Consider the following 17323-nt stretch of genomic DNA (forward strand, 5'->3'; position numbering starts at 1 on the left):
GCCTTCCCCCTCACCCACCACATGAGGTGGGCTGCAACCCCAGCAGCTGTCCCCACAAGCAGACACTAGTGGACCCTGTGCCCCTGGCTCTGTTCTGCTGGAAGTACTGGCTGTGGCTAGCTCACCTCCTAGCACTGGGGCAACATTTTGCTGCAGAAAAGAGGGAGTGAGTCTGTCAGGAGCCAGTCAGAGCTGGGAGAAGGTCGTGCTGTGCCCTCCACAGGCAGGTGCCCCACCTCTTCCCCAAGGCATTGCTCCTCAGCTGGAAGATGCACAGCAAAGGGGATCGATGGGCTGGGAAGAAGCTGAGCTACAGAAGTGCACTTCATCGACCCACTAAACCCCCCTGCTGGGAAACAAGCCCCTGCTCGCAGCCCACAGCAGCAGAGCACTTTGCCGCAGCACCAGCCAGGAGGTAGGGGAGGCTGGCGCAAGGGTCTCCACTGCAATGCACCAGGCCTGCCTCCCCTCCCCATCACACCGTGGGGAAATTGAAGCAGAACTGGCTCTTAGGGCATTGCAACCCACTCGACTTCCCTCCGTGGATCCAAGGACAGGATACCGCACCATGAAACCCAACCCTGCGCCCACTCTGCCCCCGAGCCTAGCACAAAGACTCCAGCTCCTGGCTCCAACTGCTCACAAGGAGCCCGAGCACCCATCCTGCCTCGGAGCCCCTGCTCGCCGTCGTGCTTGGGGAGCCTCGCTGGGAGGCACTGCCGAGAGCGGTGCGCGACAGCCGGGACACGCCTGCCACCTGCTGGCACGGCCCATGGTGCACAATCGGCCACGGCCAGGGGACACCAGGAGCCCACATGTCCACTCTCCGGTTCCACAGCAGTGATGCATGCCACGCTGTGGCGGCTGAGGCTGGGGCACAGGCTTTTCCACCCTCAGGTCACCCCGTGTGCCAGGTATCCTCAAACACGAGGCAGAGGCCAGGCCGTGTCCTGAGGCCCAGCAACAAGAGGTGGCAGCAAGCAAGTTGTTTGTCTCAACCTGCTGGAGGAACTGGAAGAAAGGCAGTGGAGCTGCTCTTGCTCCATCCTAAGCCATTCTTCTGTCCCCATGGACAAAGATGGACTAGTCCACAGGGAATGACCACTCTTGGCTCAGCTTCTGAGAAGTCCCACAACCAGGTGTCAACACCAGCAAATGCCAGGGCTCAGCCCTTCTCTGCTCACCTGGACATAGGATGCAAGTGTGACACCCGAGACAAGTACAAGCAGGGGAGAAACTCAGGAGAACAGCTTGGAGAAGAAACTTCTACAACAGACAGTGTTTTACCATGTCCTACCCATCATCAGCTTGGTGGCACTGTGCCTGGGGAGGCTAGAATAGAATAAACTAGGTTGGAAGAGACCTTCAAGATCGTGTCCAACCTACCATCCAACACCACCTAATCAACTAAACCATGCAACCAAGCACCCCATCCAGTCTCCTCCTGAACACCTCCAGAGATGGTGACTCCACCTCCTCAGGCAGCCCATTCCAATGGGCAATCACTCTCTCTGTGTAAAACTTCCTCCTAACCTCCAGCCCTTGGCACAGCCTGAGACTGTGTCCTCTTGTTCTGGTACTGGTTGCCTGGGAGAAGAGACCAACCTCTGCCTGTCTACAACCCCCCTTAAAGTAGTTGTAGAGAGCAGTAAGGTCACCCCTGAGTCTTCTCTTCTCCAGGCTAAGCAACCCCAGCTCCCTCAGCCTCTCCTCATAGGGCTTGTGTTCCAAACCCCTCACCAACTTTGTTGCCCTTCTCTGGACTCGCTCCAGCAAGTCAACCTCCTTCCTAAACTGAGGAGCCCAGAACTGGACACAGAAGCAAGCCTAGGTGGGGCACAACCCTGCACCAGGCTCAGTCCCCCACCTTCCCCTCCCACAGAAGTGCCACACAGGCTGTCGACCTGCCCCTGAAGCTCACCACTCACTGGACCACCAGTTGCTAACACCCAGGGGCTTTCAAGAAGGATGCCAAGCTGCAGAATAAATCTGCTGGTCCTCTTCTGCTTCTGTAGCTATGGCAAGGAGGGACAGAAAGAGATCTGCTCTTCCGCTAGCCAGCGCCCATGCTGAAGCTGTGAGGAAGAGCCTCAGAATAAGGCAGGGTGGAAGGAAGCAAGCACAGAAGCAGAGCACTGCGTAGAATAGAGACTCCAGAAGTCTCATCAAGGAAGAGGCAGAACCACAAGAAGGACAAACAGCATTGGCAACTTACTCTTCATTCACCCACTGAGGAACAGCAATAGGATCATTTTTGGATGTATTTCTTTTGGAAATGAGCCAAACTGGCAACTAGAATCAAAGTCTTCAAAAAGTCTATACAAAGATGTATCATACAAAATGTACAGGAAAGTTCTCCAAAAAATAAACCAGACAGACAATAGGGGAGGAGAGCGAGATGGTCTGAGACCATGGCGAACAGGTCCTGCCCCTGCTCTGGAGGGCAGAAGCGATGTCTGGACAACACGCTCCACACACAAAATACATTACACTATGTACAGGACCATTTAGAGACCAGCATCCCCCCTTCAGTCTAACCAGCAGCTCTCCAGCATGACGTTGGGGCAGTCCAAACAACTTGCTCATGGAAGTGTTACATGCCGAGAGGGAAAACGCCCAAGGGAATGGAATGGTCAACTCTAAACAATAACCAGGATACAGCCAGGCCACCAAGGCTACAGTGCTTAACAGTCACTTCTGGCCAAGCGCTCTGTGGGCCAGGCCACGCTCGTTACTCCATCTCCGTGAAGCGAGCAAACATGGCTTTCCGCACCGCGTCCTTGTACGAGTCTGCAGTGGAGACGCCGTAGGAGCTGCCCTTGGCTCCCAAGCCAGCTCCTCTCATCCGTACTTGGGCCTGCAAAGGAAGAGAGGCAAGCATCAGCTCTGCAGGAGGAGTCCATGTTGGCACACAGAACCATCCACCACTGTGACTGCCTTCCCAAGCTCCCCAGGGTTGCCACAAAGCCACAACTACTGGCACCAAGAGATGAGGCTGCACACATCCCAAGCTCACTGGCTTCATGCCACTCGACCCCATCCCAGCAGCAGGCGAAGCTGCACAGAACATAGCTCCTCACAGCTAACAGCCCAAGCGAGGGGGGGGAGCCCATCCTCTGCTGCACCAGGTCTCTGTATAGGTGCAGGCCTGCTGTTGCAGTGCCACAGGCGCAGGCTCCACAGCCCTGCTGGCCCCAGCCTTAGCATGCAGTGGCACTAACAGGAGTGGGAGCAAATGGAAACAGAGGCAGATCTGCTGCAGATGGCAGTTTCTTCATTATTTTTAAAATCAAAGTGAGTCCTGGATAAAAAGAGTCACCATATCTCATCAAGGAAGCATCCATCTCTACTTACCTCAATAGGTGCTGTGATGCCCTGACATTTTCTCCCCAAGCCTGAGCCTTCCCTCCAGCCCATGGCCTGCAGCATCTTGTTGCCTATATTACTGTTGTCAAGGCCATCTTTGGTGGGCTGTTCGTAGTTCCTGCAAGAAGAGAGGAGGTTAAGAGAACTGCTGCTAGCACACTGAAGCCACCGCTGAGGAGCTGTCAGCTACGTACACTGTGCCAGCATCATAGACCTTCTTGCGCTTCGGCTCGGGGGGCTCTGGGATGCCGTACTTCTCCCGCCTCTCAGCTGCTCTGTCTCTGTATTTCATCTGCAGGAGGTAACCAAATTTAATATGGATTCAAAGACATTTTCTTCACCTGTGAGGTCTGGGAGTAAGCTAAGTGCCTGCTATTATGCAATGCTGTCTACTGCAGCTGGCAAAAACATGGCTCAGCTAACACCTCAGACAAAGTCCCTGGAGCACATCAGAACCTGCTCCGAGGTAGGAAAAGCCCAGCCCCAACAGCTGCTGCATTAGCTGCAGACTGCCAACTGGAAGTTTCTGGTCCCAGCCTGGTGGCTGTGAGCTGCAGACAGAAGGACCCTTCCCTGCTAAGCAGCAGTGGCATGCGGGACACTTCTCTCCATTTTAACAGGAGAGTGCCAAACCTTGACCCAAGAAGGGGGTGATTTACAAGGATTATCTCGAGTGACACGTGTCAGGGTAAGGAGAGCTCAGCACATCATCTGTGCTGGTTTTCCACTAGCTACTCATCTCGATACTGACCTCTCTCTCACGCAGCTCCAAGGCTTCAAGTTCCTGCTCTGAAAGCTTTGATCTCCTATAGATATCCATGTTTTGCTGAAACAAGAAAAGACTCCCATTAACAAGATGACATGGTCAACAGCTCTTCTAATCTAAGACTTCTGGGAGAGAAACAATGAATGCACCTGCAAGTACTTGTGCTTTAAAAGGAAAGGTTTACTGAGCAGCTTTGGTTCACGCACTGAATTGTGTTAACCAAGTACCTTGTGCAAGTCAGACAGCTGCTGGTGTCGAATCAGTGCATCTTTGTTTGGAAACTGCCTTCTACACAGCAGACAAGCCATCTTCTTCCAGTCAGTCAGCTTCTCTTCCTCATTCTCCATTCTTTCCAGTAACTCCTCGTCGTTATCGCTATCGCCGCTGTAGGCAGCCACAAGGCCACGCTGGGAAAGGAGGACAGCATTAAGGGGGAGCACAGCAGTGCCGCCACAGTTCAGAAGAGAGCCCAGGAAGGGAGCAGAGGGGCTGCTGAAGTATTTGCTTCACAGGAGGGGTGTAACTCTCCTTACAAAGAATGAAACACAGCTTGAAAGAACCACACACTACAGCAGCTGCAAAACAGACCCACCAGCCAAGAAATTATTTCAGTACAGAGTTTTTAGAAACCTCAAAACCTCAACCGAGTTCTTGAGGCTGGAAGAAATCACAGCTTCCCAATGCGTGTCAGCCACACAGCATTGCACCAGACCACTGTGACCACCACAGCCTTTTACAAATGATGCTGTGGAAATAGAAGTTGGAAAGCAAGTATCTGCCAGACCTACTCTAAAGTGCTTTACCAGTAACCTCTGGGAATACCTCTTGTCAGGTTATCTCATACTCACCTTCAGTGGATTTTCATCGTCCCCATTTTTCATTACCTCTGGCAAAATCTGCTGTCTCTCTGAGAGAGCTCCCTGGGTAAGACAAGAATGCCATGAGCCCAGAGCTCTCTGCCACACCCTGCCACACCCCACTGTGCTCTGTTGCCAGCACCTTCACCTTTTTCTCAAAGAGGGCAAAGCCTGCATCTGCAGCCGCTGACTCTTTCCGCTCCTCTTCCCTGGTGCTCAGTGGCTGGAAGCTGTTCTTGAAGTTCTCTTTCTGCTTGTTCAAACTCTTTGCCCAGCGCTCCATGTCTTTAGCAATCTGAAATGCAGAGTGGCTTGCTCAGACAGCTCCCCTCAGAGCTATCAATCTCCTGTGACACAGCTTCAATCTTGCACAGCTTCCAGAACAAGTCAACCCACCACCTTTTATTTTTAAATCACAGGACACTGGATGTAGTGCAGCTGTTTCCCTGTATACAGCGTTCAAAGACACCGCAACGTGTTTCTCTTAATGTATGAGCCCTTCCTATCAATCTAATCCTCCAAGTGACGGCTCAGCTATACTCCCACTGGTCCTGGCATGATTCCATATGCATTCCTCCCATGCAGAGCTTATTTCTGCACTGAAGTCTTGCCAGCTACCCCTTCCCTCCCCCCCCCCAGCACTCTACAATACCTGCAAACTGCAGGCATTCACCCCACCGCATGACCTAGGATTTCCTTTGTTATGAAGGAGAACCATATCCCACGAGACACAGCACTTGAGCCCAGTTACCATCTCATTTTGTCTTTTACCTGCTGAGCTGTTTTACTCTTAGGCTTCTCTTTCTTCTCCTTCACTTCTTTGGTGGTGGTTGTGGTAGCTGTCTGTTGGTATGTGACACCTTCTGCAGCTGGCATGTAGGTCTCCTTTTCACCATCCCAGTAAAGGTACTGCTGGGTTAAGGCATTGTAGTAATACTGCCAGAGAGAAAGAATCAGATGGTTAAACACCTCATACAAGCCAAGCCTCTAAGGGAGAACCCAAGCAAGCTGCCTGATTCAGACTGCTGCATCAAATGGCAAGGCACTTGCAGATTCCAAACAAGTTCTGCAGACTCCACTGAAAAGGCAGTGGCTGCAGCCTCATCCCCAAACACAGGGGTTCTGCCTAACAGAACCTTTTGCTTCTCTCAAGAGGAGCCACCAGAGCCCAGAACAGGGTGTACAAAAAAAACCCTCAATGAAAGTGTCTGTGACAAGTGCTAATCCTGTATGGGCCAAACTGGGAGGAAAATGAAGGGAAGGAGAGAAAAATGAAGGGCTGTACCAGAGAGAAGTCAAGTTCTAGCCATAGGCACATTGCTGAGAATTACCAGTTACACTCAGTAGTCTGTGCACCTCAAAGCTAATTTCATTCATATGATGAGAAATGGAACTAATGAACCTTAACAGTTAAGACAGGTGGGAAGAACTTGCGTTTACCTGGGAATTCGGATCATAGTAGAGCCCTGTTACAGGATCATAATAATATCCTGAAGATTCATCATATTGGTAGGTGGAAGTGTCAGGGACAGCTGTAAAAAAATGGAAGTGTGGGACATGGTCATTTCCAGCTGAATTCAGACAGGCATCTTTCTACATTTCAGGTAAAACTCAGACGACTAACAACCACCATGGCAGACATGCCTGTAAAGGGCTCTTAGTCACCCAAGCAGAATGCACACTCCAGGAAAAGCTTCACCACTGCCACGGTGACAAGAGCACTCAGCCCAAACCAATCCCCTCCTGCTATACAGTGACAGGTACCTGTCCCCATAATCAGCTCCTGATGGCTTACCGTACTTGGTTCCAGGGACCACACCAGTTGGGGGAGCTGTTTGTGCCTGAGTGCTAGTGGTAGGTTGTGCTGATTGTGTCTGAAAAAAACCCACAAACCCAGGAACCTCCATTAGAAATTTGTGACCAAAGGACAAGAAACACAGCCAGTGAGCCAAGGCATGACCAGCACACCCTGTATGTACAACAGCTAGCTCCTCTTCACCACTACACTTGGTGCTCACCTCAAACAACAAAGCTACCACAGGCATGGTAGATGACTTGTGACCACAAGCACTATGACTAAACCCACGGTCACTTCAGCAGCTTTGCTGTACCCACTTCATAGAGCAAAGGCTACAGCTAAGTCAAATATCCCACATATCCCTGGCCTTGAAATCAAAGAGTAATTAGTGCTGTAATTACCGGAGAGTCAGGCGAGTTTGTCTGTTGATTATATAACTGAGGACTCTGGGACACAACCGCAGCTGTGGTGGTAGTGACCGGAGCTCCTGCCAAAACAGAGCAATAATGGATAAGCCAACCAGTTGGTAAAACTGTACTTCATCCAGGGCTAAAATTACTTTGTTTACAGTTTCAGCTCCCAATTCCAGCTCCAGCAGCCAAACAAGGCAATAAATGTTCAAAAGGAGACATACACAGTGGGTATTTTCTACCCAGACAAGGAATCGTTTCCTTTTCAGGAGGAACTATTCTATTCCCAAAGTCAGCGATTCCAGGCCTCCGACAGCTGCTGGAGCTGCTTACAGAGTTCTCAGAGTTCAAGGCTTTTGTCAATAGCCTCAAACAGAGGCTGGTCTCTTGTCTGGCAGACTGGAGGTCCCAGTGCAACAAATTTGTTACAGTTCTCTAGTAACACATACTGGCTGAGACATCCTGAGAGCAAAAGGAGCCAAGCCCCCTCCCCCGGCTACTCAAAGTAACCAAAAGGCTGAAGTACACCACCACTACTACACAATTATTGTTACCACAGCATCTGCCTCTTGTCACGAGTACTACCTGATATGGTAGCTGTGTCTGTGTCCAGCACCCCTCCTTGATTTTGGTAGTACTGCTGATAATCCTGGGAGTACTGCAAAGAGAAACAAATGACAACACAAGATAAGGCAATGACAAATTACAGCCACCTACCAGTTAAGAGCACAGCCACCACTACTAACCTGAGCATACTGTGTGTAGCCATCCTGTCCCGACTGGAGGTAGCTGTAGTCAAGGGTGCTGCCTTCTCCAGTTTGTGGCTGAAATGTGAGCAGGTATTTTTTTTGTCAGGGACAGCTAAGTTACTGCATTTACGAATTTCAACACTGCTTAGGCTCCAATCTGTCAGGTCAGATCTGTCACAGCAGCTTTGCTCCATTTGAACAAGTGGGCAGCAGTGAAATTGTATGCATTAAGTTTTCATTTTCAGGAAAGCAGGACCATGGGCAACAGCCTCCCAATCATACCTGAGTGGATGACCACTGAGCTGCAGCGATGGCTGTACTTGCCACAGAGAAGGCGCTGACTCTGTTACCGTCTGGGAGAAGCAAGTCTCTGTAACCACAAAAATTATGCCTCTGAGCAAATGCTGCTTTCTTCTGAAGCATCTCCCCATGCCAGGAGGTAGAGCCTGCCCTTACATGTGTATTTCTTGGCAGTTAAGAGAACATTACAACTGCAACGAATGAGCCAAAGCACTGCTTGGCAAGTGAAGGAGCTTTAGGTTCACTGTTGTAGAGTCAGTAAGGAGTCCCCAGGACTGCAAGGAAACAAGCATGCCGTGCACACAGTTATGATGTGATCTTCAGAGGACTGGAGACAGGAGTGGTAGCAAACACTGCTCACTCTCCTCACACACAGTGGAGAGCAGGATGCATGCAAAACAAGATGCTTAGAGGAAGCAAAATTTTGGAGTGACTAATCTTAACAGCCTGGGTGACAACAACAAATCTGTGTTACAAATAGTGGGGGAGATAAAGTAAGAAAAATCAGCTGCTATTCACAACTCACTTTCTGGCACTCTTTGCAAAGTCAACACCAATTGTTTTGCCATCAATTTTTAATGGTGGCTGAAGACTTTGTAAAATCTGCAGCAGTTGAGAGGCATCCTACAACAAGAAATACTCATTATTACGAAAGGCAAGTTACTGAGGCGGATTCAGAAGTTCCCAAAGCTCCAGCTTTTCACATACGGCCTCTGAAAGCAACTAAAACTGCAAGAATACCTCCATCTCCCCGTACTACATACAAGGAGAACACAACGAGATCAACCACAGCCCACGTGCAGACAAGGTTTGTTTCCCCAGGCTACTGAATATTGAACATCTTCTAAGAACTTAGCTTTATAAAGGTGTTTAACCCTCAACTACCCCAGAATGGAGGCCAGCAGAAAGCAAGATGAGGCACTTCCTGTCCAAATTGTTACTCTCTGCCTAAAGAAGGTCCAAACACATCATGTTGCCTATCAAATGTAGTATATGCAGGAACAGCAATTCTACCAACCTTCAGTGAGCCCACACCACTTTCTGGCCTCCCTCACAGTTAAGGTTTTCCTTGTACTTCACTGCAAATTCCCATGCTTCAATTTACAGTTGTGGCCTACTGTCCTGTCCCTGCGTAGTCTTATGTCTCTGCTGTTGCTACACCCTCCCACTGGACGCTGCAGAGAGCGGCAAGATCCCCTTTCTCCAGGTGGAAGGAGCCCAATTGTGTGGCACCATCTCCATTCTCCATGCCCCAGCCCTTAATTTTTGTGATCAAAATACAATCCCAGACTGTTATTTTTGCGATGCAAGTGTGAAACCAGCCTTCAATCCAGAACAGCGCTGCTACAAAAATCAGCTTTCCAATGTGCTCCCAATATCCTACCAACATCTCTCCAAAGGGCAGCTCCTAATGAAAAGCTCTGACACAGAGTGTCAACTGGTGAACTGGGGTTGGCCCTCCAGGGAGCTCAAAGGCTCTGAATGCTTCAGCTACAGAAGCACACTAACAAGCTGTTTCTCTCCAGCGCATCAGTATGGCCCTCACCATGGCAGAAGACAGCTGCACAAACGCAAAGCCTCTATTTTGCTGAGTCTGCTTGTCTTTGATAAGACGAATATTATTGACTGCCAGAGATGCATACGGAGACAAGGCAGTCATGATGGATTCCACTACTGTGTGAGGAGCAATGTTTCGGAGAATGATGGCTGAGGAGAAAAGAAAGCACGACGTTAGCTGTGCACATAACAGCTTCCTGGAGTACTTCTGGGTAGTCCAAGGTACAGGAAGGATTTTAGTACCCGTGTTTACATTCCACATCACACAGTTAAGTCTGAAAACTTACTATCACAGTAATAATCCACAGACTGAACAGCTTCTGCTGCTCCGGGTGGTACTTCCTGTTCTGAATCTACAGAGGAAGAAAATATTTCAGTCACAACAGGGCTCATACAACCCAGACTCTGGATCTCACAAGCCAGTCTGGGCCCTACAGTGGATTTTATTCTTTCCCTACATAGGGCAAAACATTTCCTACAAAAATCAAAGACAGCCAAGGAGAGCAGTGTAACATACCGAATTTGTCTGCTCCACAGCGGAAGCATTTTAGCCTCCTCCTGAAGTTGTACAGACAGCACTGTGAGAAACAAAGAGAAACCACGTAAGAACTCGGGTGATTCGTAACAGTGCTGGCATTTCATACCAAACTGAACACCAGACGTTCACATAAAGTAACACAGCAAAGCTAAGCCCACAAAAATCATTTCAGAGGAGCAAAAGTCACCCTTGTCCCCACCACACCTGCTTTACAGAACCTCCTAACTGCTTTTCCCATAACCTTCTTGACTTACTCAGTTTTTTTAACTATGTGGTCTTCAACTTAGAAGCCCAGACAGTAACTACTTGAAAAAGCACAATGTTCAAGTGAAAGGCTGGAAAACAAGTTATCTTCATGGGCAAAAAAGTGCAGTTAAAGCCTGATAAAACAGCCTGGTCTTCACCTGACTACACCATCTCCACTTAGGGGTGGGCAAACAAGGAGGACACAGCAGCATGCAGTAGACCAGCAATTCAACACTGGATTAGTCATCACCTAACAATTTCATGTTCTAGCACAGCTCACTGCTCCTGCTCTGTATCTTCTGGGGCAACACCCGTGTCACTACTTTGCCAGCAGAGCTACAAGACCTTTCCATTCCTGTCCCTTACTACTCCTGTCGGATGGACATCCAGCAGACATCCAGAGTGAGGCAGAATCACGTACCGCCTTGTTCAAACTAGTCAGCTGGCAAAGAGCACCGAAGCCAAGACAAACCCTGATAAAAACCATGCAACTATACCTTGTTGCAAAGCCAGTCCTCAAATTTAGGCCTGGGGTTGCTGTAGTGCATCGCAATCTGCTTCCCTTGAATCACCAGCTTTTTCTGCAAAAAAAGTGGTTTCAGTTATTCCTGTGTCGGGGCACACACGTCCATTTTCCCGTGGCAGAGCACCCTTCGGAGGAATCAGTGCTCCTGAATTACATGTACAACATATGGGGAGGATGTGGAGGACAACCACCGCCACCTACACCCTTCCCATCCAATCCTGCAGAGAGGAGGATGAGGGCAGTAAGAGAATGGGATGTGGAGCAAAGATCAATGGAATCAGGGAGTGTTGAAAAAATGCTGCCAAACACTAAACGCTGACATGGAACCAGGAAGTGTCTCGAAGGAGACAAAGTCCTAACCTGCTGCGTTCAGGATTAATGCATTTTTTGGAGTCTCTTTGGCCCCACATTTCTATTCACTTCTGGTATAGCACTGAGCGACTTTTTAAACATGTCCTTAGGTGACTGCTTCACTTCTTCCCCTACTCCAAATACCCCAGACATTTTAACATTTGCATTACTTTTCCAAGCACTTTCTTCAGAAGCATCCCTTTGAAAACAGAGTATCTCTTCCCAAAGGGAACCTGCTCAGACTTCTTGGAGGCTGGATTACAAGTGCCATCAACTGAAAGGTAACTCAGAGTGGTTTCCTTTGACTAATGCATCAGTTCAATTGGAAGCCTGCTACAGAGGTTTGTGTTCTTCGTTCAGGCAGGAGCTCTCCAAAAATGAGTAACTAGACTGGCAAGTGAAGCTTCTCCAGGTGTAGGAAAAGTTCATAACACTTTCAGCATGTCCTCTCACTCTGACTTCAGAGGAGTTAAGATTTTAGATTTGAGAAGCCTTGACTGTTGGCCTGGCTTTGCCAAGCAGGAGTATGCAGAATGCCCTTTCAAAACATGGCCACCAACACTCTTCAAACGGTGGAAGTACATCTGAGGAGGCAGCTATTAGAGGCCAAACCCCAGGTATTTTAACAACTGTATCAGGTTGTCTTACTGCAGAGGTAGCACAGAAGTGCTGGGACTGGTGGCTTTCCTGCTAACAGGGTCTGCAACAGATCTAAGCATGTAGCATAAACAAGGCTCTCGCATTCTGCACAACTAAAGAGGGCAAAGCCATTTCTCCTACCGGCAGGAGGGAGGGTGAGAGGGCCCAGCACTCACTGGATATGCACACATAGAAACAAAGCTGCTGGCACAGTTGCAATACATCATTCTTTCATCTAACAGCAACCGGGCTGCTGGGGAGAGGCCATGTTTTCCCTACTACTAGGGTGGCTGGTTACTGGAGTGAATTTGAGTATGTTTCAATAAATTATGCATCTGTACAGCTTTGTATATATTAAAATGATCTTTCTGAAAACATGACTAGCATTATCAATGAAGTGTCTTTCTGTGGCGTCCACCAGCCCTACTGAGCAGCACGGCAGGGAAACAGAATCTAATGCTGCTCTCTGGCTGGGGAAGCTGCCCATAGTATGGGGCAGGCAGCATGAGGCACATGACAACTTCCATCTGCTGGAACTGCCTGCAGAGGAATTCCAGGCTGGTGTCATTTCTTTACGTGTAACACCAAGAGCACAGCACTCCTCATGCTGCCCAGGGACCTCCACAGCAGAGTTGTAAAAAACCAAAAGGTACAATACACTTTGCTCACTTTTGAGAGTATTAAGCTCTGCTGTCAAAACAGACAATGAATATTCAGAAAGGAGCAAAAGCAAGTGAAACTGTTTACAGTGCAACAGGAAAATCTCACTGGCAAAGAAACTGGAGGACTCATCACATTTTGGCTCCTTATCAAGCCATGATCTTAGAAAGCTGCAATACACTGTACAACATATGCAGGAACTCAACTCTACCAGGTTTACATGGAATACACACACTCTTCCACTGGAAGAGCCAGTTCTCCCCTCTTAAACTTGGGGGGAACACACTATTGCCATGGAACAACACTTCTTTCAGTTAATACCAATGCAAGGCTGGGCTCTGGCACCTTCTCTGGCAACAGAGAAAGAATTACCAGGTGGGAATAAGCTATGATTTTCTAATGGCTATTTGCTAAACCTCCAGGAACCAATGAAACTGGAGCCAAGTAATTTAAAACATCAGCATGTTTTACCTAAGAGTACTCAGAACAGCCAATCTCTCTCTCTCTCTCTCTCCTGATTTTTCCTGGTATTTTGTCCTGCTGTTATAAATTTTAATATATACAAAGCTTTCATACTTTTAAATCACTGTTATGGAACAAACCACTCCTTCCACCTTTTGGGGTTTTTTCCTTTGTTTTTGGTTTTTTTTTTTTTTTAAACTGTACAGACTTGTTCCATTTTCAGGAATATCTAGACTTGGTGAGTGAAGCAACCTGATTGGCTTCCATCCAGCTGGTAGCATCTTGAAAGTGATAAAACTCCACGAAGGCGAAACCACGGCTTACACCTAGAGACAGCATTCAGATATAGACGGGATACTTGTGTTAGTCAGTTCCTTTAAAACAGGTGAATCTCTCTCCAACTGCTTCATTACTTCACGACAAAGCAGCTTTACAAATGCGACGTCAACTGCTGGGATCTGCTCGGTATTTTGCCATGGCAAGGAACCAAGCTCCCTCAACTGGCTACATTTCACTCCATTTGAATCCACGTTTAAAGGTAACCATGCAACAGACTATAACTATGACATGGGTTTACACTAGTGTTACTTACCAATACCTGTTAACAAAAAGCCCTGTAGACAAGACTTCTTTTAACATGTTGAGATCAGCTATCTAAAAGTCTTCCAAAAGGCCACATTCCTTAGCCATGGCAAACCTTTCATTTTTTTTTTTTATGGCATGTGCTTGCAGTTTGGGGACAACTCTGGATACTCTTTTGGGCTGGGGAAGAGGAAGTTGATGTCAAGAACTGTATTGAGAGCTCTCACCTGTCTTTCTTTTCATCAGCCTCACGTCTGCAGGCTGAGGACCTTCAAAGGACTCAATAAGCTCGCGAATCTGTGTGAAATTTTAATCAAGAGAGTTAAATTTCCACATCCTGGAAGAGCATTAGGACAGTCCCAGAAGCAGAGGTACAGAGAAACGTAACACACTCAACATTATCTCAGGGAAAAGAAAGCCTTTAGAGAGACCCCGAGATGAAACTGATAAGCACTAGAGAACCCACAGCCCTTTGCTGCCATCTTCACTTAGGCCACAGAATCATCTAAAAGCCAAATTCCTATGAATTTGTGTGCCAAGATTATTAGTGCAAGACTTGGCAAATACTGTGCTTGCTCCAAAGACTCCATTTTATAAATACCCCTGGCTCATAGCAAAGGAAGAACAAGAACATTGCGCTGTGAGGCTTCCACGATGCATTCTTAGGCCTCACCCTAAAGTTCTCATCCTCCTAACAGTTCCCCTTCTGATTTTTGTGAGATAAAGTAGACTTGTGAAGAAGACAATCACAGAAAAAGCTCGAGACACTGGTTCTTCAGCTGTAACAAAGCTGTTGGAAAGTTGTGGCACAGGCTACATAAATTCACGTGGAGAGCTGTGCTGGGAAAAAAATGCTTTTCAGGTTTTGATTTTTTTAAATGCCAGCAACAGGGACAGGAGGACATTTTCCAGAGTTCCAAGTGCATTCCATGCAACAGAGCTGCTCAGCAGACTCAAAACTGATCTGAAACTGCCCGTTTACACGCTGACTGAATGGAATCTTCAGTGCAAGTGGCTTTTTTTTCCCCATGAAAAAACAAACAAAAAAAAGCTGAAACCAGAACAGAGTTGAAATAATGTCAACTTCAAAAAAAATAACCAGGAGTTCCCAGATGCATCACCTTCACTCCAAAGAGGAGTCCAGAATTAAAACTTTCCCATAAATTACGCTAGCTGTTTGCACATCTACAGAACTACAACATTAAGAGCTCAGAAGCAAAGCCTGTTTTGAAACACCCTGGGTAATGTCAGAGTGGGTAGCATCATTTGGATGCAGAAGCCTACCTACACCTCACCAAAATATTAGACTGGCACACAATGATTCACAAGAACACTCGAGATTGGAAGGACAGGGAATAATAAAGGCCAAAGAAAAACCCACTGCAGAAACGGTGCAGAAGGATTCACCACGTAAGCCATCAATACACAAAAAAATCCGAGGCAGACAAACAATCTGCCTGAAAACAAACTGGAATAGCTCGGTATTTACGTGATTCCCACTCATCTGTCAAAACGGTTGTGGGCTTCTGTATTTTCCTTCCAACAAGGAAGGAAAAAAAAGGTCAAAAGAATGAAAAATAAGAAAGTTGCTAAGTCTCAACATCTTTCTATTGAAGACTTTAGGTAACCGTGAACCAAGCTGATCTGCACTTGCTCCTTCAGCTTTACAGCAGCCATTTTACAACTTCCACAGCTGCACCCACACAAAGCAGCTTCGTGCAGGGCTGCACTCAACTGAGGAGCTCGGGGGCTGTGTGTAAACCCACCGGACAGCTGGGACTTCGGACCCAAACAAAAACCTGGAAAAAATCCAAGTACCTACTCTCCCCATCCCCTCTCCCGAAGAAGGGGATAAAGGGAGGAAGAAGAGGAGGGGGAAAAAAATAATAATAATTAAAAAAATCTGCCTCTTTCCTCTTACACAGAAAAGAGCAGGGACTTTAAAATCCACTCCTAGGGAAAGCATCCAAACGTGGGGAAAAACACAGGCTATTCACAAATCTCAGCGTTCTTCAAGAAACTGGTTAACATTCAAGTGACCTCTGCTACTTCACAGCGGCTGTTTAAATCGTTTTAGGATTCAAAATGGCAGCGCAACCGAAGCGTTGGGAGAGGGGGCCACCATGATGCAGCTTTACACAAAATGGCAGCAGCAACTACCACACAGACCTGCCAGCACAAAGCTGCAGACTTCCCAGGGCGCAAGAAAAGCGAAGCCCCTTTCTGGTTACTTACATCGTTTTCTGTAACTGTGATGGGAAGGCCACGTAACATGATGGTTTTGCTTTCTTTCTCGTCGTTAATGTCGTTCCTGTAGTCGTGCTCTCCATAATCGCCATCAGAATGGTAGCCATCTTCTGATTTGTCACTGTTCCTGCGCTCCCGCTCCCTCTGAGAAGCCAGCACCCACAATTAACCCCCGCAATTTATAGCGGCCTGCCCCCGCAATGCCAGTGAAAACAGAGCAAATCAAAACCACCCGATCCCCGTACGACCATTACCTTCCTCGGGGCTGAGCCTGAGTGCCCGCAAGCAGAACACCAAGCTCTAACTTCCCCTCTCACCTTCGCCCTAGAAAACCCCCGGGAAGCCAACCCTGGCACCGGCCTCCCCCGGCCCCAGGACCCCAGGCTGGGGGAGCCCAACAGTGCCCGCCCAGGCCCCTTCCCTCCCACGAGGGCGGCCGCAGCTGCTTCGTGATGCAGAGCCCCAGGGCTTCGGCCGGGCTCGTCTGCCCCACTTACCTCAGGGCTATCATAATCGCGGCTATCGTAGTCTCTATCATAGTCTCGGCTGTCGTAGTCTCGGCTGTCGCGACTATCATAGTCTCGGCAATCTCGGCTGTCGTAGTCCCGGCAGTCGTAGTCTCGGCTGTCCCGACTATCGTAGTCTCGGCAGTCCCGGCTGTCGTAGTCCCGGCTGTCGTAGTCCCGGCAGTCCCGGCTGTCGCGACTGTCGTAGTCCCGGCAGTCCCGGCTGTCGCGACTGTCGTAGTCTCGACTGTCGTAGTCTCGGCCGTCGCGGCTGTCATAGTCTCGGCTATCGTAGTCGCGGCTGTCGTAGTCGCGGTAGTCATCGTAACGGTCACCGCGGCGCTCCTCACTAGACCTCTTGTAGTCATCTCTGCGCCGGCTCCGAGACTCCCGCTCATCACGGTCCTCCCTCTCCACAATGGAGCCATAGCGGCCGCTCCGCTCCGTCCTGCTAACGCTGCATGACACACCGGGCCGAGCTCAGAACGAGATAAGCCCACAGCAATCCCTTCCCTCTCACCATCCCAACCCTCTCCCTCAGCCCTCCCACCCACGCTCACCGTTTGTCCGAGCCCATGTCGCCGTACGGAATTCGCAAGGACACAGCGCAGCGACAAACGCCACGACAGGGCGCCGAACACACACAAACACACACAGCACCGTACACCCTCGCCACAAAATGGCGCCGAGATGACTGCCCGTCTTCTACCCAGCAGGCACCGCGACCGCCGCCTGGAAGCTTCCGAGTGCGGCGCAGACGCAG

At 48.8% G+C, this 17323-nt stretch overlaps 1 protein-coding gene across 1 annotated transcript; it reads right to left on the reverse strand.

Moving 5' to 3' along the window:
• Window positions 1–2243: 2243 nt before the first annotated feature.
• RBM5 (RNA binding motif protein 5) lies at window positions 2244–17242 on the reverse strand. Its single transcript, XM_054167114.1, has 24 exons — window positions 17121–17242; window positions 16552–17017; window positions 16043–16198; window positions 14035–14104; window positions 13478–13551; window positions 11085–11168; window positions 10321–10381; window positions 10091–10156; window positions 9793–9953; window positions 8773–8870; window positions 8229–8316; window positions 7944–8021; window positions 7783–7855; window positions 7189–7274; window positions 6785–6863; window positions 6430–6521; window positions 5761–5925; window positions 5138–5284; window positions 4981–5052; window positions 4360–4539; window positions 4118–4192; window positions 3561–3658; window positions 3355–3484; window positions 2244–2857 (listed from the first exon to the last, which is right to left on the reverse strand). Exons 1-24 carry the CDS (start codon window positions 17135–17137, stop codon window positions 2732–2734), a joined length of 2742 nt encoding a protein of 913 aa, XP_054023089.1. The 5' UTR covers window positions 17138–17242; the 3' UTR covers window positions 2244–2731.
• Between the last annotated feature and the right edge of the window lie 81 nt (window positions 17243–17323).

Source organism: Dryobates pubescens, chromosome 1 (genome assembly GCF_014839835.1).
Source record: "Dryobates pubescens isolate bDryPub1 chromosome 1, bDryPub1.pri, whole genome shotgun sequence".
Classification (NCBI taxonomy): domain Eukaryota; kingdom Metazoa; phylum Chordata; class Aves; order Piciformes; family Picidae; genus Dryobates; species Dryobates pubescens.